Raw genomic sequence first — 26,199 nt, forward strand, 5'->3', positions numbered from 1 at the left:
CCAGGTGGGAATCAGGCATACTGCTTATGAGCCTTTTCTATTTGATGCCCTATTAAGTCCAGAGGTAAGGCGTGATAGCTAAGAGCAGATCTACTGGGTCAGACCAGAAAGCTGTTATCCACTGTATTAACAGTGCTATCTAGGGAGTGAGTCTAGTAAGAACAGGAGAAAGATGTAATTTTCTCCAATAGAGTTTGCTCCTCACGCCAATGAGTCTTAAATGATTATCTGGACCAGAGGTAATATGATGAAATTACTTTGTTGCCTTTTAGTGTCCCAGCATCCTGTACCAGTTGTTCTACAGTGTAGCTGCAAGTACAGAAGCCAGCTTGAGCTCATTAGTTTTGAATAAGTTTTTTATGTTTGAGTAAGCTCTCTTTACCCAATAACTAACATCCATCCGAGGTTGAGAATACTTTTGTACTTGTTTTGATGTTTGGTTCTTGTTTCAGTTAAGCAATTTTGTTGAGCCTTACTTAAAAGAAAAAAAAGTATTTGTTACGCTGGTTCTCAAAAGTGTAGAAGACGTCATTGTAATTGTCAGGCCTAGGTTTGTAAAGAGGGCTTAAAAAGTGGAAGGTTGGTGTGTTTTCCTAAGTTACTAGCTGAATGTCGGAACATTTTATTTTCAGTTACAATGTTCAGAAGTTATTTTTCCTTGCACTGACAGAGAGTCATGTTATCTCTGTTTTCTGTAACAGAACCTTTTCCTCTGGGAAAGCATTACTAATAGAAACACAGAAGGGCTCTAATGGGGTACCTGAATGAAAGCAGTTGTTGCAATTCCCTGGCCCATCTGGCCTCTAGCTCCGGAAGAGGTCTTCTGTAGAGCCTGTGAGGTGCTAGTACCGGATGGATCGGGGAGGATGTCTTTGATGCATGGCTACATAGTTTACAGCTGAAACTTTCTGTGATCAGAATGACCTAATCTCAATGTCAGCTGTCATGTCAGTATTTAGGAACCTTACATGAATAAGGATTGGGACCCTTTGTTTGTTCCTACAAATCACGTTGGAAAAAGAGTTAATTGCAAGAAGAACTATGCATGGAATCACAGTCAACAGTGTATGTAAAGGTGGGATTTAGCTAGTAGTACAACCTTTCCTGTTTTATTTTCAGGTTTACACAAGGTGACTAGATTGGAATACAAGTGCCACCTTCCTAAGGTTTTGTTGGTATTCATCGAACTCGTGATTTAGTTTTCTCTAATTGGATGCACTTGTATTAATCAACCACTAGATAGAGCTATGCTAAATGGAAAGTGCCTCTCTATGAAGTTTTACGCTGAAAGTCGTGTTTTCTGTAGGACAGAGGCATAAAGCTTAATTGTTGCACAAGACAAATATGATAAGGAAGATATTTTTCTCCATTAACATAAAATTTGCCCTTTCCTTTAATTATACAATGAGGATCATGAACACTTTTCTGAGGATACCTCATAGTAAATTTTCAGTGAACAGTCCAATATAATTCCTATACGTTAATTATTAAATAAGCTCTGTCTTTAAATTGCCACAACAATTAATTTTTGATCAAGCATTCATCACAGAACTATTTCTCATCTCTGTGAATGGGAACCTGAAAAGTAAAAATTTTATAAGCTTTTTTTTCTCTTTTGTTTTGCCCCTCCGGTGCTGACCAGCATTCATGTATCAGTCAAAGAGTCATAACCATAAGGAAAAGGAATTAAATGTAGTATCTAATGTAACTCTGAACTAAAGGAAGATTGTTCTGTTTAATGATTTCTGGATTCTCTTTTACTGCTGTACTCATTTATAGTAGGAAATTTACTTTTGACTTAGTACTGGAGATGAGTTTATTATAAAAGCTCAGTAGCAAAACAAATAATGATGAGATTGGCCTTTAGTCTGTTTAGGATTTTGTTTGCCAGAGTTGTGCTGAGCAAAAGCTATGCTAAATCCATGGATTTTTAGAATACAGTATAATTCAGGCAAAGATGAGTAGGAGTTATAGGGATGTGGTGAATGTGTGGATCCCACAAAACACACGTTCCTCGGCAGAATTCCCCCTCATGCTTTCCAGAGCTGTGCTGTGGCTCTCAGCAGATACAGGCATAGCACAGACATTTACAGTACAGATTATTTCATTCTGTCAATGAATGAAGTAAATACCTCTGGATATTTCTTAGTGACAGGTTCAGCTGTTAGCTGTCATTGAAATAGTTCTGAAGTGCAATACTTGAGTCCAGTACAGTGTGTCTATGAGAAATGAGGCTGTAATAATGAAGCATTTTTCTAAAAACTCCTATACTTACTTTCTGTTTTTATGTTTTCATTTTCTGTAGCCAAGGTATGTCTTAAGACCTCTTTGTTTTTATCAGATACGAGCAAAGTTTTTAATAGCCAGAATTATGACTATTTATTTGATTCCATTTTGTTCTCAATTCTTGTGAGTAAAATGGCATTCAGCTTGCTGGTTGAGTGGATTTTGATTCTCTCCAAGGATCAGCCATGGATTAGTGAAGTACAGCTGGTATCTTCCTCCTGCCAAGTAGTTTTGGCACTTTTTTTTTTAATGCCCTTCTCTGAATAAATCCTTCCTCTTTTTCTCTTCTCTGCCTCCCCCTCCCCTGTCATTCCTCCCCCTTTTTTTTCTGGGGATTTGTTCTTGTTCAAAAAGGGAATTTAAACAAATGTTCTTAATTTACCAAGTTATTGCTTTTTCATGTTTAAGGAATCTAGCTCACTAGATTTTTAAGCAATCAGTCTAAAATGCTAATGATCTTTGCATGAAGATGGCAGACAGTAGCATGTTTTTGAAATAAATCATTACAAGGCTTACAGTTATGGTGTATGGTATATGACTACACAGCTAGATTGTACTTCTAATGATTCTATTTTCAAAGTGAGTTGCATCTAAAATTTTAAATCCTTATAGAGAAACCTGTTCAAAGAACATGTTTTTGTTAGAAGATGTGAATCCTTCATCTCTTTCACTAAGAAGCAAGGTGTGAGCATGAGCTTGTTAAGCTTTGCAGGACTGGAAACAGATGCATTTTGATTCAGATTCTTGCACGCAGCTTCTATCAAAAAGCATGTCCTATATCTTCTCAGACACGGTTCAATTTTCTGTTTTTCTGGATTAATTTTTCTCTTTTATCTGTTAATGTCACAACTTCAATGTAAAAGGAACACTTCATTGTCAGGCTAGATATCAGTCTTTGAGGCTGCATCTTAGTGCTCAGGAAACCTGAGAGAAAATGATTCTCACAGTCAGAATCCCACTAAGTCAGTCTACTGTAGTGGCCTCAGGGCTCACTTCTGGGGCAGAGAGCTAATCTTTCTGTCTGCAGGTATTTGAGATTGTGATCAGCAAAAGGTAGATGAGCCCTGCTGCAAGTAGGTCTTGAGCTGCTCTGAATTATATGCAAACTGATTCGATGTTTGTTCAGGTAATGACTGGCAGCTACCTTGCATCTTGGGAAACATTCTACATAATTAACACCTTTAATAGAGAAGCATGATGACTATTTTACTGATCCTTTAGCAAAAAATCTCCTCTATTATTATTTTTCAAAAACTGTTGGTTTCAGACAGGGTTGTTGGTGTTTGACTTGCAGGACTTGGCTACTATTTCAGTTTATGTTTTGAATGTAAATGGAATGGCATCTAAAGAAAAGAATGTAAAATACTGTCAAAATAAACTCTTTGGGTTTTTTGGGGAAAAAAAAAAAAAGCTAAAATGTAATGAGATGAGCAACGTGAGGAGGCATGCATGCAGAAATGTTGAACCCTTGGACAACTGTGAGTCCTACGGTGATAACAGGCCCCAAATATGAGTGGCTGGCAAGCAACTGGAAAGCATTGTAAGCTCTCCTGGAAACGGTATGTGAAAATTTGTCGTAGTGGTGTGATTATCATCTGCTTAGTTATTCTGTCTGAATGTTCCATATCGCAGCTTAGCATGTAGAATGGCCTTCCTTGCAGTTAACACTAGCTTCTCTTGCTTTTCGGTCTTTGAATTCGCAATGCTGTATTGTAAACTACAGTTTATAAATTATCTATCTTCATCAGAAAATAGAACTTTTTTTTTTTTGCTGAAAGGAGACTGATATCAACTTCAAAGGAAAAATTCAGAATAACAGTGCTTAATTATATATTTTACTTCATATTGGTTTATAAGTATTTTTACTGTCACAAAAATGTGGATTTCTTAAAAGGTTTGCTTGGTAACTCCTTAAAATGCAATTAATATGTAAACCAATGGGCAGATAATTTATTACAATATGTGGCTCATTTTGATACTCTGAATTTGATCTGCCAGATTTCCCTGTAGAAATCTAGAGAGAGTGCGCTTTGATAGCAAATGTAGTTTCATATTCAACTGATTCTTCACTCCACAGTTCACTTGTAGTCCTCTTGCCAACTACATCAATGCAATCTAGGAACTCTGGCAGTCTTTGAAAGTAAACCGCATGCAGAATGGAAAATGCCATAGAAGCACATCATGGCTTGGATATTTAAAGCCATTCAAAGGCAAAGATCCTGAGAAGTTACAAATTCCAACGCTCAATGTTGGTAAAGTGAAGGAAATGTCTGGTATCTATAATTTAGTTGTGTAGCATAGCATGTTAAATTACTATGCTCTTTCAAAAACTTTTGCTTATGGCTTTGGGTTCTACTTCTGCTTTATAAGGTTTTACATTTCAGTACTTAAAAACATTTCTTATATGCCACTCCTTTTTAAGGACACTTACAGCATGTAACTAAATCAAGCATGTTTCATTTTACAGTTAAAAAAAACAACAACAATACATCAAAGTCCTGAATGTTTTATTTTTCTTTTTCCCCTGTCAAAACAAACCCATGCTGTTTTGCATGAGTTTTTTCACTGATAGGTCTGAAATAGTACTGTGATAAAATAAAATGAAGGTTGCTGTCAGTGTTTTAAATAACATGCATCGATTTTCTATATCATATTTGTTTTAGAATACTGTTTTCTTTCCCCTGCGCCTTTCTCAACTGGCAGCCATGGGAGGAAAAAGTATAATCTCATACTAATGCTTTATGGCAGCGAGCTGTAATTCTTTAGTAGTCAGAGCTTTGTGGAACTGCACATTCAGCAGTTGACAGTGCTGAGAATATGTCCGGAGTGCATCCAGCTTAGCTTGAGCTTTTGAACTAAAAGGCAAATCATCTTACTTAGTCTTTCATGGGAACGTCCAGTGGTCAAATCCAATAAATTACCTACACTGATTCTTTCTAATGTCCCCGAGAAGTCTTTTTTTTTTTTAAAAAAAAACTTTTGGTGTAGTTTTAATATATCTGCATGGTATAGTTTAGGGCTAGTGTAGGATTCAAGATAAATAGGGACACCAGCCTGCATCTCCCAAGCCAGTCTTAATACCAGACAAGCTAGGAAAACAGTGACAGGATCTTAAAAGGATGTTGAGAGAAATGCAGTGGGATGTATAGAAGCACATTTCACATCCTTTTTGTTTCTCATAGTTGCAAGCTAAGAAACCTCTCTTGCTCACACAAACCTACCTGTATTTATCAAGTCTAGCCAGAACTCAACACAGAACTTTTGAGTAACTTTCTGTAAAAGATAACCCATGTCGTACTGGTGAAGAGATGAGTTCTATGCAGGCTCAGGTGGCAGAAAGATTAGATCAATATTAGGGTTTTTCCCTTCTTTACTTTTCAAGGAAAGAGATTTAAAAAAGCCATCTAGCAGCAATGTCCATGATTTCTAGCCAAAGAATATAATTATGTGACAGAAATGTGCTCCAAATAACTTGATTAACCACAGCCTTGGAATTTTATAAGTGTAACTTGTTGTGATATAGCCTCAGTGAAAAATGAGGAGCATTCACTCTTATAAGGCAGACTACAAGGATTGATACATGCTGTACATTCCAGTAGGATTATTACAGAATAGATCTTGGAAAGGAGATAAAGCCCCAGATTCCAGTCTACTATATGAAAGCAGCAGAGATTTGATTGCTACAGCTGTATGACCAGAGGTTTTCATATGTTTTTAAAAGGTGTGTATAATATATTGCACATGTACTTTAATTCATATATATAAGGTGCTTCTTTATGCTTTGCTCTCTACAAACAGGAAAAAAACCAAAACCTTCTCTATCTCAGCAAGTTTTCAGTTTCAATACCAGTGAATGATTGGAAGTGGGAATTGATGGTTTTGATCATGTATTTTGTGCTTGCATGTTTTTTGTGTTCATATCCTCACACTGGGTCCAGTCAGGCACTCGATGTTTTTGGAGGGGCTCTGGAGCCCTTACAGTATTTCCAGATGAAATTATAAGGGTCAGCATGGATACCTCTACAGAGATATGGTTAAGTCTTTCTATACAATGAATGTTACAGAGCTATCGTTAGTAACGCTGTTTATTTCTTTTAAATTCATTTTAAATTTCAGAACTTCTGCTGTATTCTAAAGCTGTAGTAATGAACTTCCCTCACATGCTAGACAAGTCAGAAAAGCACAGTCCTGTAACAGATGTGTCAGTAGCACTAAAACAATAAATGGAAAAAGTCTGCTGTTTAAAATCACTTTTTCTTTCACAAAGAGAAACATTTCAAATATGTAGAAAAAATCTGTTGAGAGTAATATGATTTATAGCAAAATACACATTTGTTCAATATCAATTTAAGGTAGTAAATGATCCTTAAAAAAATTGGAGTTGGATAACAGTCTGCTCTTTATAAAAGTTGTTCTGGTTTGAGTGAAACTCACTCAGAATCCAAATACACAACCCTGAGTGTAAACATTTTTTCTTCTATTTTATTAAGAATATGTTTATCAGTTTAGTTTTACGGCAGAAAATTTAAGTTTCATGGCTTGATATTAATTTTTTTGGCATCTGTGTTGAGAAAACAGATGGTGCCCTTCTTCTCTCTGTGCCAATTCACACTAATTTTTCTTTTGATAAATGTTCTTTATCATAATGAATATAATTTCTCAAAAGCTAAAATATTCCATGTGATTTCTTTTGTTTAAAAACATTTGCTAGCCACCATTTCTTCTAAACTCAGAAGCACGACTGGTAAGCAGCAGCCAGTGATAAGTTGTCAGAAATGTGAAAATCACAGTTTTTTGTCATGGAGCTGGGAGGGCTGGAGCAGGGCAGTGCACCTACTGTTGCTGATATCGAAAGACATCTCTGACATTAGAGAGAGAGAGATGCTTTACAGTCGAAGTCTATACCTTGACTGTAAGGCAGGCCAGTTTCTGTATCACTCTTTTGTTGTTCCAGTTAAAATTTTGATTTATGCCTGTCAAGAAAATAACTATTGTATGGCACCTATAAAGTAGATGAATCTATCAGTAGGTGCTGTAATGTTACACAATTATCATGCAAAAATGTAAAAATAAACCTCAGTTGTATTCTAACAGTATTAGTGAAATGAGAGATACGTTCCAACAAATCTCAGTTGCATGGACTCTCTCATTTGTAAATAATTTGCAGCAAAACCTGTGAGCTGATTTTCTGCAGACCGAGGAAGTGTTACTTGGAGAACTTTGCAATTATTCTCAGATGCTGCTACTTAATTAGCAAGTTTTGAATTTCCATTCTAAGTGATCCTTATGTAGCATAAGTGTTCTGTGCTTCCAGGGCCCCATCTTGATGTGCTTTGCTACCTTTTGATGGTGGACAGAATCACCAAGCATTAAGTTGCACTCTTTCCAAAAGGAAGGCTGAGGGTTGCCGTTTTTGAAATGTGGGTTTCCCTCTGTCAGGAAGAGCTCTATAATATTAGATTGAATACAGAAATAGAACATCCCTTGTATACATTTTCATGATGGTTTTCAAATACTACAACTTTTCAAGGTGAAATCATGCCATTGTAAGTCCTGTGTCTCTTTTATCTAAATGTTAGGAGGACTTTGGAAGTGCAATTTAGAGGAATTATTTGTTCACACATGTCTCATGGCACATGGTGAAAAGGAGCATCTAGTCAGAAACGCTTTTGTTCAGTCACTACCATGCTGTTGTTAGCAGTGTGTTCTATACTGTGTATGTTCTGTATTTTCTGTATGTTCTTTATTTGCATAAAAATTCAAAACTAAATATACTAGGGAGTAAATTCCTAAATTGTTTTTTAGCAGTTATGCAGCTAAAGAAGTAAATACGATTTGAGATTTTTTTCCCCCTAGTAATTCTTAGAAGAATTATTAACTTCAGAATCTCTCTGAAGTGTATTTACTGCTTGCTTGCATTTGTGTTTTAATTAGTGTGAGGAACGTAACAAGTTTGACAAAGCTGAAAGCTGCAGTGCCTCATACTGCTTCAGCAATTTACTGGGGTTTTAATTTATCTCAATCCCTAGACCGATCAGCAGGGCCTCCATTTATAACAATAGAACTCTATTCAAATATTACATGAATTCAGAACACCTACAAACAGGCTTGGGAATAATACTGACTTCACACATTTTTTAATGAGCAGGTAAATAGCGATTTACTGTGTAAGACAAAATTAGATAATCCATGTCTGTGCCTTAAACTTTTCAGGTGAACACAAAATATTCATTCTATTTATTGTAGAGAACACTTTGCACCATTTTAAAACTCTATTTCTGTGCTAAGTATTCATACTGAATTTCAGTCTCATTGACTTTACTTGGACAGCTTTCTGTGTATGGTACTGTTTCCTGGAAATCAGAGGGGCTATTCATCACTGTAAATTGTGCCTAAGCAGTCTCAGAATCAAAGAGTTAAGCAAATGCCTTCATGTTAAATGTTGGATTTGAGTAGTCTAGGTGGGAGAGGAGCTCAAGCGATCAGCACGTGGTGGTAGGGCTGACGTGGAATTGGTACTGGTCTGCTCTTGCCCTGGGTCATCAGTGCTTTTTTTGTCATTGTTACAGCTTGCCTTTGATGTCAGTTGTACTTAAGTAAAATACACAGTTTGCTATTTCTGCCGGATAAAGCCCCTTCAAACACACGCAAAAATAAAGGAGGGAGAACTGTGAAACGTTTGTAGTGCTCACTGTTGCAATGCAAAATTTAGAAGTGTTTCCGTAAGTCATGCTTACAACAGTTTACTGAATTACAAAAACACTTAGCAGTGAATTTCTGCCAAAAATAACCCATTTCCCTCATGCTTCTCACAGGCTACAGCAGATGTTGAATTATCACAGATAAAATGAGCTGTGTCAGTTTTCTTCTGTTCTTCTTTGAAGATACTTTTTCCAACTCTGAGTACTTGACAAGCTGTAGAGGAGTGTACAGATGAGTTCACAGTTGAACCTGGGCAATAAAGAAGGGTGCTTTTTAGTTATTTATACACCTATGTCATTTGGAGAAAAAGTGCAGTAGTAATATTTCAAAGTGGAAAAAAGCTGTCAAATTTATTTTACAATCCTGTCCATAGAAAAACACTTATTCCCAGCATAAAAGGCAATATATTCTTTTTTTAAAGGAACTCTGTGTTTTCAGTGGAATGCAGATTGAGAACTTCTAAAAGGGAGAGAGTAAGGGAAATGCTTTTTATTTCCTCTGTACTATGTGGTTTCATCAGGTCCTACTCAATAATAAATTTGCTGGGGATAATAGCTTGTATTTCAGACTAAGCAGGTAATTCCTTTGCATACCCACACCCTTCCTGTAGAAGACTTACTGCATTTCAAAACCAGTATCTTACTTTATTGGAATAAGCTTTTTCTCATGGATTACACTGTTGATTGATTCTGCTTGAAGACTTTTGACCAAACACTATGCATTGCCTCCCTGGAAGTATAGTTAGAGAGTAGTTAGAGATACTGTGAGTCTAGTTTAACAATTCAGTCCTGCACATGGGACCAATCTGAGCCCCAGGCACCAAGGTACGCTTATCTATTTCTTTTGCCTTTGGGTTTTCCAAACAGTCCGCTTACAGTCCAGTTACAGATTTGGCAGTGGCATCAGGTGGTATCTATTGAATCAGAATCTTTTGGGACGTTCACTTTTTAAAAGTGATTAAATTTTTGAATAATGAAGCGATCTGCAGCTACATAGTTGATTTTGTCTTTTCATATATGCTACTGCTTTGCAAGATTAATTTTGTCACCAGTCAGAGCAGTGAATGGTGATGAATTTTACTGCTACAGAACAGTATTATCAGGAAGGTTATGAATAAATAACCCTATTCCATTTTCATGTGAACAAGCTTGTCATGAGCAGTCTATCCCTTCATCTTTGTCCATCCCAGACTACTGATGGACAAAGCTTGTATTTCCTCTTGGGCAGATTGCTATCATGCTATTTCTCATCTATTCTGACATCTATGTATGTGATGTTTGTATTAATACTCACCACAAGCTTTAGTATTTTGGTAGCATCACATTCTGTGAAATACGGTTACTACTTTAAGTTCCAATATGGCTATGAAAAAATACAGGATTCTTTGAGCTACGGTTCATCTACCTTCATGTAAGACAATGCTATTGGTTACATAAAGTGTGTGAGCTATCAAATCTTCCAGCCGAAGCATATTGTTACATTTACTAAGTTCTCAACTGATTGCTCTGATAGATCTAGATTTACATCAGTTGTAACAATACAGAATGTGTTGCTTTTGGAAGATTAATCAATCTGTTCATCGTTCCTACTTACTCCATCCAAACATGTGGTTACCCAGTGCAACTGGTAACCAAGGGAACTTTTTTTCGAGACAGTCACAGTGAGGACAGCAAAGAGATGCATATCTTTATCCCTTTCCTTCACAGTGCATTTATATCAAGCCATGTCACAAAACAAACTCCAAGTGCTGTGAGCCTTCCCATAGTATGAGTGCAGGCATCCATGAAAACTGTCTTTTGTGTAGTGGCATTTTCTCTGAGAATGTCATTTTTTCACTCATGTATTATTCCTTTGAACTCTGAATGAGTACTCTGGCTGAAGTTGACAGAATTATATACTTGAAATTAAAAGTCAGTGGTTTCTTCTTCTTGTAATAGAGAATTTGGTCATAGGCATTTCAGACGGCAAATGCAGCAAAGAGGCTGCTTACTCTTTGCACTGAAAATGCATGTTTATTAGGCTTTTAGCCAACTCTATTATACTTTATTTAATACACACTTCATGTAAGTTCCATTCCTTTGCTTCTACGTGGTTGTTTCCTACACGTACACACACCAGAAACAAATTAGTTATTGCACTATTATTATGCTATATGTGGATGTATATAGTCATATCTTGTGTTATCTGAAATACTATTCAGAATATTTTCATTAGACTGTAGGCATCCTGTCAAGCTTCAACTTTGTTAAAAACATCCAATATAGAATCTGTGTTTCAAAACAAAATTTTTGTTTGTAAGTTAGGAAAATACTGTCTGTAGATGGTATCTTTGATATCAATCACTTTTGAACATGCTTAAAAGCTGTTTTTTTTTTCTTTTGTCAAGTTGGCTTACCTTCCATCAGTCTTGTTACTTAAACTGAGGTGCCAGATCTGTTACAGTACTCTAAAACTATCCTATTTACATTAAGAGAAGGTTCAGTGACAGTTCAACTTTTAAAATATTGTTCTTTCTACATGTGTATTTGTTATTTCAATTTGAGATAAGAAATGAAAGACACAGGTGTGATATTTTCAGTATTGATTCTTAAACTGTGTTTTGTCTTCCAAACACAGTTACATGTAGATGCAGCTCACATTCTCCCATAATGTCTTTCCAAAGAGAACCTCACTGAGTAGTCCATATTCCAGTTTCAGATGTGGTTCAAGTGCTCAATTAACATTTTTCAATAGATTTTCTGCCTTAGATATTTCTCGTAATAATTCTTCCTGCTGCTCAGTTGTGTCAGCCTTTTCTGTCTCGAAGAGGACAATGTGTTCCAAATAGAGGAGGCATCCATAATAGTCACTAAATCTGATATGTGATTTTCACTGGAAAAAGAAATGTCTGTTGACTTCAGCATATACTCTCCATTTCAGTGGTGAGTTTTTGAGAGTGGTGAGGTGGTGAGCCTCCCCCATTGCCTGAACAGGATTATAGGCAGATTCTGGAACAACAGGAACTTAAGCCTGATGTGATTTCAGAGGTCAGAACTGACAAGTTGATTGTGAAACCATAGGAAAACTTATGCAACTGTGGAGTACAGTTGTGATATGCCCTGTTTTGTTGTCTACTGAACAACATTGGTAATCATCTGTTATAATCAGTGAACATTGAATGAAGGCTTTAATAGAAAATTCCCTAAATAGAGAAATACTCTGTACTTCCAATATTTATGGAGTACTGTACCCCACACGGACTTTTGTGCTTGCCTTCTTTGAATTCATACTCTTGTTGCTTTCTTAAACTGTTTCCTCAGACAGAAAAGTAATCCAAAATTCATTTTACACTGTAGTTTCCCAGATGTTTGTCTAATTCTTTTACGCTCCTATCACTTCCTTCCTGGAGCCTGAAAGAGCTTTTGTCTCTTTAGGAAAACCAAGGTCTAGTTCTAAAATACAGCTATTTCAGCTGCATGCTTTGGCACTTAGGGCGAGTCAGAGGTTGAGATTATGCCTCTAAAATATTTCTCTGTCAATCAGAAATGGACATATGGTTTTTACGTTGGCAAACAGGCATAGAAACAATGAAATAAGGTCAGTATAACAGACTTCTTGATTGAAAACATTGCAGCAGAAGCAAGGAGTTAAAATTTATGTATTTATTTATTAATTATAATTTACCTCTAAATAATATAATTCCTAACTGTGATCCTTAAATGTTTCATTGTTGGCACCCAGCACAGCAAGGTAAATCTTTGAAAGTTTGAGCAAAATTAGTAACTACCTGTAACTCATTATGTCCTTTGCTATATTGGTAGTTTTAAAGTATGAGAAGGTGCAGAAGAAGCCCTTGGCAGCAAAGGAATTAATTAAATTGACAAAAGCAGCAGAGTATGAAAATGCATGTGATATATAAAGTTACAAAATGAATGGCTTATTTACAACTTTGGCTGTTTTAATACAGCGTTTTGCCTAACTTCAAATTGTTCCAAAGAGGATTAGATATAATTAATGCTGTATGACCTCCTTTTTTCTTCTTTTCAAAGAATGTAGAGCTGTACATCTAATGAGGACCCCTGAAAGGACTATTATGTCCAATTGTCTCAATTATGCAAATTACATTGATATTTTAGCAGAAGGGAGGGGTTACTTCAAATTAAAAGTTTCTACTCCTGCTTTAGCCTTTCTGCAGTGTTGGCGTTTTTACAGTGAGTATATCCACTGTTTGAAGAGAGGAAAGGAGGTTTAACAAATTGGAGATTTGGGCACTATCAAAGTAGATTTGTTGTGCCTTGTTCCACCATGAGATGAAAATACCCTCTGGGCAGGGAGATGGGTCATGAGACTTCTAAAGGATTACCTTCAAAGAGAGTCATGGGATTGGTTTGAACAAAGAAGCGGCTCACATGCTTATCATATGAGATTCTCTTCTTAAAGTGGTGGAAACCCATCTTCTTGGGAATTCTCATGAACTTCAGAGAGACTGGAAGTCCTACCAGTAAGATGAATGAGAAGTCTGAACAATAAATGGGACAGAAGCTCAGAGTTAAATGTATTTTATTTATTCTAGATATAAATAATCTTTCCAAACTCTGAAACACTTCCAAGCAGGTAGGACAAAATTTTAAATATTTTTTGTTTGTTTCATTCCTAATCATCTTCGGCTTTGCTAACTTCTTTAGCATCAATATGCATAATTGAAATTATGCTGAAGAAATGTTTAGTCAACCTACGTTTGATTGGACAAAAATAATTTAGTTGAAATAGTAGTACTTTGACTAGACTACTTCCTACATTTCTCACTCTTTGTTTTGAAAAACGTGGAACTCAAAGCACTAATTGCAAGAAGACAAAATGAGTTTTCAAGTTCAAAATTAGGTTTTTCAAAGCATTTCAGAAGTAGAAAATTGCTCAGTTATGACTATAATAAGTAGAAATGCTGACAAAGTGAGATTGAGTGGAAATGTTACGTATTTGGTTGCTTTGAATGCTAGTTTAGAGCTAATCTGCAGAAAATGAGATGGATTTTTGGTTTATTTGTTTTGTAGGTTGAGCCTTTGTTTTGTTCTTTATGTTTCTTCAGTGTTCTTCAGATATCAAGATTTGTCAGTAATGCTCTCTAGAACTCACTGTTGGCAGCAAGCTTTCTGATAAGCAAACCTCTTTCTTTGAGCATTTGTTTCTAATTTGGTTTATCATGGGCCAATGTTAGGTCAGGTATTACTGAAATTTTGGAATGGAGTAGGGCATTATTTGTGGCGTTTTTTCTCACACCAGCGAGGGTTCACAGTGAAAGACCTGTAACAGCAGCAACCCCATCACATTTGTATCAACAATGCAGCTGTTATTTGAAGCAGTGCTGTTTTGCTGTAAAGCATATTGGGCTCAGAGATCAAAAGTGTCTGAGTGCTCCCTCACCAGAATTCAACCTACATGGTGTCCCTGGGTATTCACATACTGGTTGTTCAGCTGATTGGGGAGCCAAGGAGCTTTTGACTCTTGTTACCCCCAACTCTTCAAATCACAACTCTGTAGGACACTGCTCCCGTCCACTCCACTACCAATCCAATCATTCGGCTGAAGCACATGTGAGGATTTGTGGATAGACATCTCAGGGTAGCAGTTATTCGAAGAAGACCTATCCTTGTTTCCCTTATGGCGCAAGAGGCAACTACAGAGCTCCTGGCACATGTGAATCTCCCTTAATGCCCCTAATTCAGCCTTTAAAAATCATCTTCTCCATTCATATTCTGTGGATTCCGCATTTTCTCCTTACCTCAGGAGCAGAGAGTCAAATTTAACCTTGCGTATCGTGGAACCTTCACTGTGTGTTTGATACCAATATGGCCCATGCTAAGAAACCACTTTCTGGCCTCATTATGTATTTCTTGACACCATTCAAAATATGTTTTTGATGTAATGACACGTAGGTACATATGAATTTCTCAAGTTCTCTCACAGAAAATTTAAATGTAGGAATATTTTTAGAAAATTTTAGACATGAACCTCAAAATCCTAAGATATATTTATGGAAGATAATAAATGCATCCATAATCAAGTTTGAAATTTTATGATAGTTTCAGTTTAATTCAAATGGTACATTGGAGCTAACAATTTAAAGTCAAATATGTTGCTAAGTTATGCATAATAGTTGAACCATGAATGATACTTCATGTCAGTAAAGGCAAAGCATCTCCTGTGCTATGTTTTCTGGGTTGTAATATGCACTGTTGAAGACAGTTTGGGTCTCCTTTATGTTTAGAGAAACGTACTACATGAAACATCTCTGGAGATATTTTTAGGTTCCAGGGTATCTACTACTTCTTTCTACTCATGAATTCAGGGGTTTTACATGGGGGTTAAGGACTGAAGAGAAAATGGATCCAATTTTCTGAAAACTGTTCTTATCTATGGGCAACTATAAACTCTCTTGAAGTCTCCCATTTCTCTTTTGCCCTTTGTGATTTTTTCTCTCCCAGAGCACTCACGCTTTCAGAAGGTTCCCAGTGAATGCTGGCAACTCTTAGTTCTATTTAATACAAAGAGTATTTTAAACATACTTAGTTATTCTCTCTAGGGAGTAATTTAATCCTTGAATTCCAATTCTTCCATAGTGATTTCTAAAAGGTTATGAAGAATATTTCTGTATAAACCCCGCAGCCCAAAAGTTAAATGACTTGGAAATACATTCTTTTTTGAAAATGACAGAAAGCAGCAGGGTACAGAATGTGGCTGATTGCATTGTGGCGTATTTTCTAAAGCTTACGTATTAGCTGACGCTCAGAAAGCAATTGCTTTACGGAGTGTAAAATTACTCACAGCAAGTTGCAATTTTTCAACAGCTCAAACTGTTTAACAGAATTCTACCTGAAGAATCATGCTTTCAGGAAAACTGTATGTACTACAAAATGATGTTAATTTTCTAAGGGGTAAACTGATTATCTATTATGTTACATATATATATTTGAAAGAAGAGCGTGTGTGTTTACAAAAAGTAGAAAAGATAAGTAAATATTTATTATCTCCAGATTTTAGGGACTTCTGGGATATATTTATGTTGTATTATATTGTGATTATAGAATTTTTACTTCATAGTAATTTTTAAATATTTCGTTAACATGTGTAGCTGTTAACCTTAAACAATGGCTTTCTTTTACCACCTTGAAAATGTGAATATAATAAATTATCCAAGTCTACATGTTTTGTGTGCTGTGCACTTAAAGTAATTAGAACCATGCACTTAAAAACTAACTCTTCACAGGTATGCAGTATTTCACAAAACACATATTTCTACTAATGATTTCCAGTATTTCATAGAGAAAAATAATAAGGTTTCAAGTTGTACAATTGTATCACATGTGACAAATCATCACTATTAACTGGCTTATCAGAAGCTTGATAGAAGTTATCTCAGAATTTGTAACTTATACCTCTTACAACAAGGGAGTGCTTACATTTTTAACCTCTTAACCTAACAAAACATTTTCAATAATTTTTGCTCAAATAGCTCAAAAGCTCCAGTGCTTAATAATGTGGACAGAAATGGCCCAGATTGCTATCAGATCGAGTTGTAATTTGAGTTCAAGTCCGTGTTTTTTCCATCTGCATAACAAAGTGCGAGTTAGTCTTTGATGGCATGTATAATTAACTTCCGTTGCTACAATTTTTTAAGCCACAGATAAGCAGCAGACTTAAGTAAGTGGACAGCTCTCGTTAGAACTATTCATTGGCTTAGTATTGTAATGAGGGAAGTATTTTGTTATGTTGTTTATGATTTAATGAGTATTGATAGGTTTCACAAAGTGAGATTTGAGAATATTGAAACATACAAATATTCTTCGATAATAGTATTTCTCTATTTCAGGTTAGAATAGACCGTATCAAAGGCTCATAGTTCAGAGTATTGTAAAGACATGACTTGCATGCAATTTGGGAGTGTCTCAACATCCTTTATAAACATACCTAGCTAAGAGTCTTTACATTAGGGCAAGTAATTAGCATACAAAAATCTTTTCTGAGCCTTGTCATATCTAAGCAGCAGGATTGTTTTTCATCTTTGAGCAAGAATTAATAACAAATTATAATGGTAAGTAGTAATTGCCTAGTACTTTGGTTAACATTGTGTTAGAAGCTACTTGTTCTCTCTACACATCCACTTTGCTACAGAACGCTGCTTGAGAATGATTACTTGTAGACAGGGCTTATTCCACTGGCCATAGGTACAATTGTTCAGCACTTCCCACCTTCGTATCTTGATGTCAGTTTCTTACTTTTGCTAGTAGATAAGTGTTTGGAGTAAAACAACCACATCTACCGTTAAGACTGAAGGGTATTTGGGAAAAGAAAGATCCAAACTGGATCTCTGAATGGAAGTATGGATACATGTGTTCCTCAACTCTGCAGCTTCCGGGATGGGTAAAGGCTGCAGTAGGATTTGGATATTTAATGATGGAAGTAAAATAGGTAACAAATGGAAACTGTGCATTAACATTACAATTTCATAGGAAATCTCTTCCTCAAAATTTTGTACAGTAAGGGGCAGTGCAGAGCAGTTAGAGGAATGCTTTTGCTGTCTTAAAATGTGGCAGGTGTAAACTGGTCACCAGGACTTTCTCTGTTCTGCAAGGGAAACTGCTGCAAAACTACGCAAGGCACGTTCTCTGCAGGCAAGCACTGAGCCAGGTTTTTCAGCTCTGTTCTCCAAATGGTTGTTGAGCTGGTTTGTTTTGGCTGTGCCAGCTGTGTCCTTACATTGATGCTGAGCTGTACCCAAGCAGCTTTATGTGCTTCTCTGTTGGGCATCTGGGCTCAGCCAGCACACTTTATTAATGTGCCTTCACAGACTGTGTGCCAGAGTTGGATGTACACAACTGTGGCAGAGCAAGCCAGCTCTGCTATGGTGTTGAGGCTATAGTCATTGCTCACTTTTCCATAGCTTCTGGGAAAGCAGAATCTCCATGAGATGTGGTAGAATTGTGTATATTTGGGAAAGGAGAGCCTATTATTTCCTTTATGTATTCTGTATCCACAAACTAATTCAAGTGGACAGGAAATTATTCCTATTGTTTTGGCAGATGCTTGCTGCCTGCCCCACCAGCCAGTTCAGAACACAAAGCATAATGAAGGCATGAAGCACTGTTTATTGGCTTCCACATCATCAGCAGGAGTGATTTCTGGCTGAGTTTGAGATAATTCAGATGACAGGTTTTTTCTGTGATAACAGTATTGCTAACTGGCGCTGCCATCTTGCCTGTGTTGTTTGCTTCATTCACGGACCAAATGGTTCCCTGGCTATCTTGCTGGAAGAACACAGGGTCAATTTGAATCATATGAAACTTGGGATGAGAACAAGAATTGTTTTGATGAAACAGACATTCATTTGAAGGAATCTTGTAACTATCTTTACTCCTTTTTTGATGCTTATTATCAATCAACATAGGAGATCCTCCTTGTTGCAAATATTATTTGGTATTTCACTTTCTCAGTAACATCCCAGTGAGCATTAGATTACTAAAGGGAACTAACCCCATCAGCCTTGAAAAGCCAAGTCTATTGCAAATTCAGCATGAACCTGTGCATACTGGATATGTAGAAGAGACTCACAGATATCTGTAGTGGATTTGAGGTAAAAGGATAGCTCATTTGGAAATGCACCTCGGATATAGCCATTTGCAAGTTTCTTCAGCTACAGAGGAAGGAAGGTGCTTATTTCTGGAAGAAAGGAAAACTAGAGAAGTACTCATCTAGGGATGGTGCTTCAATGCTTGTAAATGAGAACAAGCACAAGAACCACTGGCCAGACATGAGTCTGCTCTAAAGCTGAGGAGCTGTGTACCATGACACAGCATCTACACTGGTGCTTTCAGATGTCCCATTTATGACCCTCTGAAAAGGACCTGCCTATTAGATAGTATAATTGGGAAGTTGCCATTCAAAGCAGCTCAAAGTAGAAATCCCTCTACTATTGATTTTTAAGGTCCTAGATAATAGAGATTCTGCTGATACATTGATTTCTTTTTTTCCTAATTGATTATTGGGCAGAGTTGTTGTGTTTTCTTTTTTCCCCTCAGATAACAGCAGTGGAATTTGATTACCTGAATGGTATTTACAGAAGTCTGCAGACTTGTTCACACAACAAATGGACTTGTGCTTAAACCATGCATGTGTTCACAGTCTGAATTTCATTCCACTTCTGGTTATTTCTTTCTTTCTCATCAAAATAAGCTGCTGCCCAGCCAACTCCATGTTTATATTATTCTGTGTTTACTTTAGCCTGTATTACGCCTAACACTTTTTTGGCCCCCTGTCTCCTCCCTCATTGCATCTGTCCATGGCCCTGTGCACCAGGTGCAACTGTCTGTGGGCTGGCTTCTCTGCTGCCCAGCTATGCCCAGCATGACAGATCTTCACTGGAGCACAGCAGCTGGGTGTGTGTGCTCTTACAGTAGGGCCTCAGGTGCCAAAGAGATGTCCTACAATGAATGCTGTCTGACTGCACGACAGGGGCAAAGCTTCATCCCATCCTGTGCCCAGCCTGCCAGGCTTGCCAGCCTGTCCAGCAAAAGCAGGTCCATATTGCAAGGAGCGTCATTTTTTGGGGAACGTTACAGTTGAGAGGTCTGATTACGCTGCTTTTAGGTCTGATTCAGTTTGGGTTTTGGATGTACTCCAGTGACACTGCAACTTTCATCTCTGCCCTCCTTCCCCCCAGCATTATTTCACTTCCCAGCAAACAGTGGAGTTCACTTATGATATGACAGGAACAACTGGTCTTTGTAGAACTAATTCTCGTGTTTATTAATGCTTATGCTCTAAAGGAGATACTCTTTTAGAATCTTAGTTTTGTTAACTCATTAGTTAACTTATGTACAAACTAACAACTCCAGTCTTTTCTGAAAGTCCTCTTTCAATGCTACTGGGACCAAAAAAATCCATGACAAGGAATCATAAAACCCAGCATCATTTAACACCATTTCCTGGCAATATGTTGATTTCTAGGTGGAAGACCAAGAATTTGCAGTGGTTTGATTTGGTTTTGATCATAACCTAGGAGACCTGTAGTCGGTTCTCATAAAAGAGAACAAACATGCTTCTGAGCACCTAAAGTGTGATTTTTCCAAGATCAGGTACTGATAGGTACATCCAGAATTTGCAATAAGAAGCAGGGTTGAATTTGATTACTATCAGCAAATTGGGGTCTTGCTAATTTTTTTCAATTGTTTCTCAGAGGTCTGTGGAAAACCTGCAGTGTTTTTTGTTGCCTTTATCTTTCTAGTAGCATTTATTTCTCTTGCAACCCAACACTCCTGTTTGTGGTCTGAAAACTGTAGCTGATTAGCCAGAGTTCTTTCAGAACCTGTCCATTCTAAGGTATTTTAAAAGTGCTTAATTTTTTAAAAACTCACAAGGGACAGTGTATATCCTTGCATTTTTCCTCATTTCAATCCAGACATAGACATGTACAGAACCTGTTTCAAACAAGTGGGGAAATTACCCATTTTCTGACACGAATATCTGCTCAAGTATTTGCACTGGATTATAATCAAGCTTTGGTTAAGCAGATTAAGCAGACAAAAGCAGTGAAACTTCAAAGGCTGACCAAATGTGCTGAGTTTTTATTTCTCGTGATCTGTAATGCCTGCTTTTGCCTTCCTCTCATTAGCACTGAAAAAACAAACCAGTGGAGCATAATGTGTTGTCCAACTGTAGTTCCTATAGTGACTGAGCTCTAGCAGGGTTTTTAGGTGTGAGAATGTAATGTTTTCAGGATAGCTGTAGATAATAGACTTCCTATCACAGGGTTTTTAATAATGAATGCACAGCTGAGAGCTCAGCTGTAATGTAGACCTCGTTTTAGAAAGCAAGATGCAAAAGCTTCTGTCCAAACACAAATATTAAATCTGTGATTTAATTCAGCAGCTAAGTAGTTATTTTCATGTGAAGTACATGAAATAGAAAAAATTGTTCTTTGACAAGCTATGAGGTAAAACAATAATCAATAACATGGTGTGAAAATCCAAGTTGTTCTGATATTCTAGCTTAGATTCTCCAGTGTTCTCTATAGAAGCGTTGAACGTGAAGAATCTGTTTCCGGCTGTATAGTGGAGAATGCATCCCACCCTGTGAAACTGATTTGGGCCGTTTTGTCAATTGATCAATGATTTGCACACAAGTGCAAAAATTTATTCAGACAAAAAAACAGGTTCTTATCTAACAAGCCAAAAATTTTTTTTTTTCAGTGGATGTGACCCCTGTATAAGGATCCTGTTAAGCTTGTTTTATAACCTTAAAAGTCCATAAGTTAGTATGGTGCGCATACGCACATGTAACACCACTGGATGTAATTGTAAAAGGGCAGTGAGTCTGGGTACTGTGTGGTTTGGGATTCATTTATTCATCATGCTGGAGGCTGTGCAGCACTTAGGGGCTAGTCTGTTCTCTAAGCTAGTACCAGAGGGGCTGACAGAGCTTTCTTCTGACAGAAATCTGCTGTTCACTTTAGTCAGGAAATCAGGTAAGGTTTTTACTACTTTTTTAAGGAAGTCCCATTTTTTTAATGATGGAACCCTGAAAGTTCACATCATTTTTAGTGTTTTGTCTCTGCAAAAATTTCATTTCCATAGGGGAAGCTAAAACAAAATACATGACTTTTGCTTACTACTTGAAAAATGCATTAATACTAGTTCCTTAATTCAAACTTAGAAGCAGCAAGGCAAGTTTATTCACATCATAAAATTGTGAGTGCTTTAACATTTTTATACCTTTTTAATTTAAAAGTTCCTTTTGAGTCTTCTTTATGTAATTTACTACTAAACATTTGTTTAGTATGCCAGTCATGATGGTACTTTGCCTAACTGATGATAAATGGACAAGTCCAAAAGTATGGGAAAGTGGCCTGCAGCCATTTCTAAACCCATAGCCTTCAGGATTCCCAGACCTAACTGGACTGCAGTTCTACTGTAGGTTTTCTAGCCTCATTGCACAGATCTCTGATTCTGTTCTAGGTTGCCTACATTTTATGTTTTTTAAATGGTTGTGAGATTGGTCTAATTTAACCTAATTTACAGACACACCAAAATTGGAAATTCTATTTTGTCTTCAAGGTTGTTTTCCTCATTTTGTGTCACAGTTGTCACCGTAGCTGTAGAGTTTGTATTTTTTCTGTCAAATGTTCAATCACTTTCTTCCTCCCAGTACATACGCTATTGTTGAGTTAGGAATGACTTTAGGAATAACTAGAACTTTATTTTTAAAGAGGAAAATAAGAATCTGAGACTATTAATCATACTAGAGAAAGTTTTTGGGAAGCAATTTCTTTGTACAAATAACTTTACTAAATAATTTTTTTGATTAAATGCTGTCAATTTTTTTATGTCACAGCTTAGGCTGCATTATTTCTGTACTATTTTAAGTCCATTTACTAATTGCTAAATTAGAAAGGAGCAACTGCATTTTTGGAAGAGCTTTGGCTACCCTTTGTGCCATCAAGACAAATATGTTTGTGTTCAAAGATTTTTACACATGTTCAAAGTTTGAATTTTATCCAAACTTACATCACCTACTTGCTTCATGGGTAGATGTATGTTGTGTTTAGAGCTGATTTACTGAATTAAATGCTTGTATTTAAAAATAGAATGGAAATGTTACTGTATTTGTTGCAGGAATCTTTAATTATTTTTCCTTTTATTTTTTTCTTTCTTTAAGGGTCAGAAGGCTTGGATAGAGAAGACCTTTTCAAAAAGAGAATGCATTTATGTAATTGCCAACAACAAAGACATTAGCAGGTAACATTTGAAATTTTTGCCTTTGCTGACAGAAAAGTTAATAATGATGAAACTGGACTATATTTGTTTAGACAGGTGAAAGTGGGACCAAGTTTACTTATTGCCCGTAAGATGAGATTGACAGACAACAAAAGTATAAGGCATGATTTCACCCTAGTCTGTACAGAGCTGTGGGATGTAGCATACAGAGATGATGAAGTTGTGCAGGAGGGGCAGTGAGCTGTTAGTTCTTAGTATTGCAAATAAGAGCATAATTTCATACTGAATTTTGAAAGCAAGGATGCACTATTGTGTGTTTTGATGTAAATGATACTGCTCTTCACAGGTTTGGATGTACAGCATTACCAATAACAATACTATGCAAGGAGGAATGGATTTCTTAGTTCAAACAATAAGTGCTGCTGTGTGAACTATCTAAATTGTAGTCCAAGCTGTTTGGACAAAGTAGCTGTTTGTTCCATACTAGCTGTCCCCTCCAAGTAACAGTCACTTCTGCACTCTTCTTCCCCTGTCTTCTAGCATAGAAATTCCATCCTGATCATCATAGAAGTGAAGTGATATGTATAGTCCTTGCTTGTAAGGAAACACTTGTGGGTACTAATTCTGGCATTTGTGTAGGTAAATGTGGCAGATATGACCTAGAGATGTTTCTGTGATCCATGTGGAGCCAGGCATGGTCAGCTCAATATTGGATTTATTATATATTTATATTTTTAATCACAAGATGATTCTGAAGATGCAGTATTCAATTTTACTTAAAATTTTAACTTTCAGGTGCTGCTGTGGACAGCTCATTAACCAGCATATTCCACCTCCTCCAAGTACAACAGCTAATAAAAATGGAGAAGAAACAAAACAAGTGGAAGCTCAGCCAGAAAAGTGGTCTGTCAGCAAACACACCCAAACGTACCCAACTGATGCTTATGGAAACCTTGAATTCCAGGGAGGAGGACATTCAAATAAGGCCATGGTAAGGCCATAGCCAACTTTATGATACTCATTTCATATGCTAGCTTAATAGAAACATGTCAAGATTTCAGCTTGCACAGTACATAGTTTGTTGAAACCAAAGGAATTCTCTTCACTTCCTAAGAAAGATGTGAACAGGATGGTGAAAAAGAGTAAGCAAGAGAGAAGTGAGAATAAAAAAATAATGCCTACCTAGAGAGCACCTTAAAATATCTTGAAGAAACACCTTCACTAAAGTTACTGTTAGTAAATGTCATCTGGGTAGGCATATAATGCCCAAGATTCAGTCTGTTCTAGGCTTGTTAGATTATGGGCCAAATAACCCAGGCTGGATATACATTTTTTTTAAGGTTTCACATCTATTAAAAATAGAAATGAATCTAGCTTTCCTGAAAGACAGAAGCTTCTTGGACCTGGAAAATAGACCTTTAAATTTTCTGAGCAGTGGAAGTAACAACATTCAAGTTTCCACGAAAAATCTCTTCCTGTCTTGCCACTCAGATTCAGACCTGGATTTGTTATTCTCTATATTTGCTTCCATATCTCTCTGCGAAGACTGCCAATTGAAACAACTCACTGCAAAAACTTGTCTAAAATATATAGGAGGGCTTGATTTTTGTTAGCGCTGATTGGTTTGTTTTTAAAGCAGAAATAAGCACTAGGTTGTTCTGTAGTTTTGTTTCATAGGATGATAGTTTGAAAAGATGTCACAAAGGCAGAATTAAACTGTGAGTAGTAGAAACTGTTCTTTCAGACATCAAATACTTATATACACAGTGAATGGGATAACTGTAACATAGGCCTCTTATTTCTCATAATGATCACTGGGTCTCTAGCAATCAAACCAAGATTTTAGGAAAGATAAAAAAGCAGTCATTTAGAACAGCTAGCCTCCAACAGTGTAGGTTTGTTACAGGAGCTTGCTCATAGTCAGTTTTGAAGGAAGGGAGAAGAAAGCTGCTCTTTTAAATTCAGATGTTACCAGTAAATTCCTAATAGCAAAGCATTTAACCTATTTCTACTAAATATAAACAGCAGATAAAATTAACCTTAAATTGCTTAATATTTGTGAATTCTTTTTTTGAAACTGGGGGCTTAATATAATCACTCTGTGCTTAGTCAATGGACAATTTACAGAATAGATAGATAATATCATGCATTGATCTTTTCAGTATATCCGTGTGTCGTATGACACCAAACCAGATTCTCTGCTGCATCTCATGGTGAAAGACTGGCAACTAGAATTGCCCAAACTCTTAATCTCTGTCCATGGAGGCCTCCAGAACTTTGAAATGCAGCCGAAACTGAAACAAGTATTTGGAAAAGGTCTGATAAAGGCTGCCATGACCACCGGAGCCTGGATTTTCACTGGAGGTGTTAGTACAGGTAAACAATTACCAGCACTTTTAGTTTACTTGAGAATTCACTGATTTTCAGTTACTATTCTTTCCCAAAGACATAAAATTTAAGTCTTCATGAAAGAGTTATTAGCCACTAGACTAAAAAAATAGAACTGTAATGATTTGCATTGATCTATCCAGCCCAGACAGTAAAATATTCTGCCAGTTGTTGATTTGCATTACACAGTGTTTCTTCTGAAGAAGGTTATTGTCTTTGATTTTAGTAGCAAGGAATCTGCCACTAGATATGGTACATTTTTTTTTCAGTGGTTGATTAGCCTCTCACTGCTGGGGGCTTTTCAGGTGCTATTTTTTAAAATTCATTTTATGTTAATATCGGTTGTACAATTCATCTTCAAAGAATGCTATGGGAACTTAAGTAACTGGGTAAGTCTTTCCAAGACATGAGTGAATTCAGAATAACGATGTGAAAAAACCAGGCCTCTGAGGTTTACATGCAACTGCAAAATACAAGCATGGGTTTGTCTGCATTGCATGTTCTATTATAAATAGGTACCAGTTTAGGTAGTGAATGCAGCCCGGAAAAACAGGGATCTCAGTGAGAAGTAAGAGGAAGAATTCAATATTTGGTAATCTCTCTCAATAGGGACAAGATTTAATTCAATGAGATTTATCTATAGGTGTCATTCGTCATGTGGGAGATGCCTTGAAAGACCATTCTTCAAAATCCAGAGGACGAATCTGTGCCATAGGAATTGCACCATGGGGCATTGTAGAAAACAAGGAAGATCTGATAGGAAAAGATGTAAGTCTTTAAGGAATTAACATGTAATTAAAGTAATGAAATAGACAGCTCATCTATTTGGAGTATTAATTTTCACTGTTTCTAGAGCATTGCTGAAATTAGAAAACTCCTTAAAGAAAAGCTACTGTTCAAATATATTTGACAGTATTGTATATATAACTGCAAAGCATACCCAGAGGTAGTGATGTTTCCATTACTTTCAGTGTTAAAGTCCTCTCTGGTAAAAGTTTGTTTTAGGTTCCACCTTCAGTGTGTCTATGCTGTGTGCGTTATATATCATTTAAGTACTTTTATGTGTACAAGACTTGCA

General features: G+C 36.6%; 1 protein-coding gene across 1 annotated transcript in view; it reads left to right on the forward strand.

Annotated features, from left to right (window-relative positions):
* Nucleotides 1-26,199, forward strand: part of TRPM1 (transient receptor potential cation channel subfamily M member 1) — a 93,718-nt gene that overhangs the window by 25,078 nt on the left and 42,441 nt on the right. The window contains exons 5-8 of the mRNA XM_090148762.1: nt 22,675-22,754; nt 23,529-23,724; nt 24,896-25,109; nt 25,765-25,889. Of these exons, the coding sequence (XP_090004888.1) occupies nt 22,675-22,754; nt 23,529-23,724; nt 24,896-25,109; nt 25,765-25,889 (615 nt within the window). The remainder of the gene's footprint in view (nt 1-22,674; nt 22,755-23,528; nt 23,725-24,895; nt 25,110-25,764; nt 25,890-26,199) is intronic.

The sequence above is a fragment of the Phasianus colchicus genome, chromosome 12 (genome assembly GCF_987193195.1).
Source record: "Phasianus colchicus chromosome 12, bPhaCol1.hap1.1, whole genome shotgun sequence".
NCBI lineage: Eukaryota > Metazoa > Chordata > Aves > Galliformes > Phasianidae > Phasianus > Phasianus colchicus.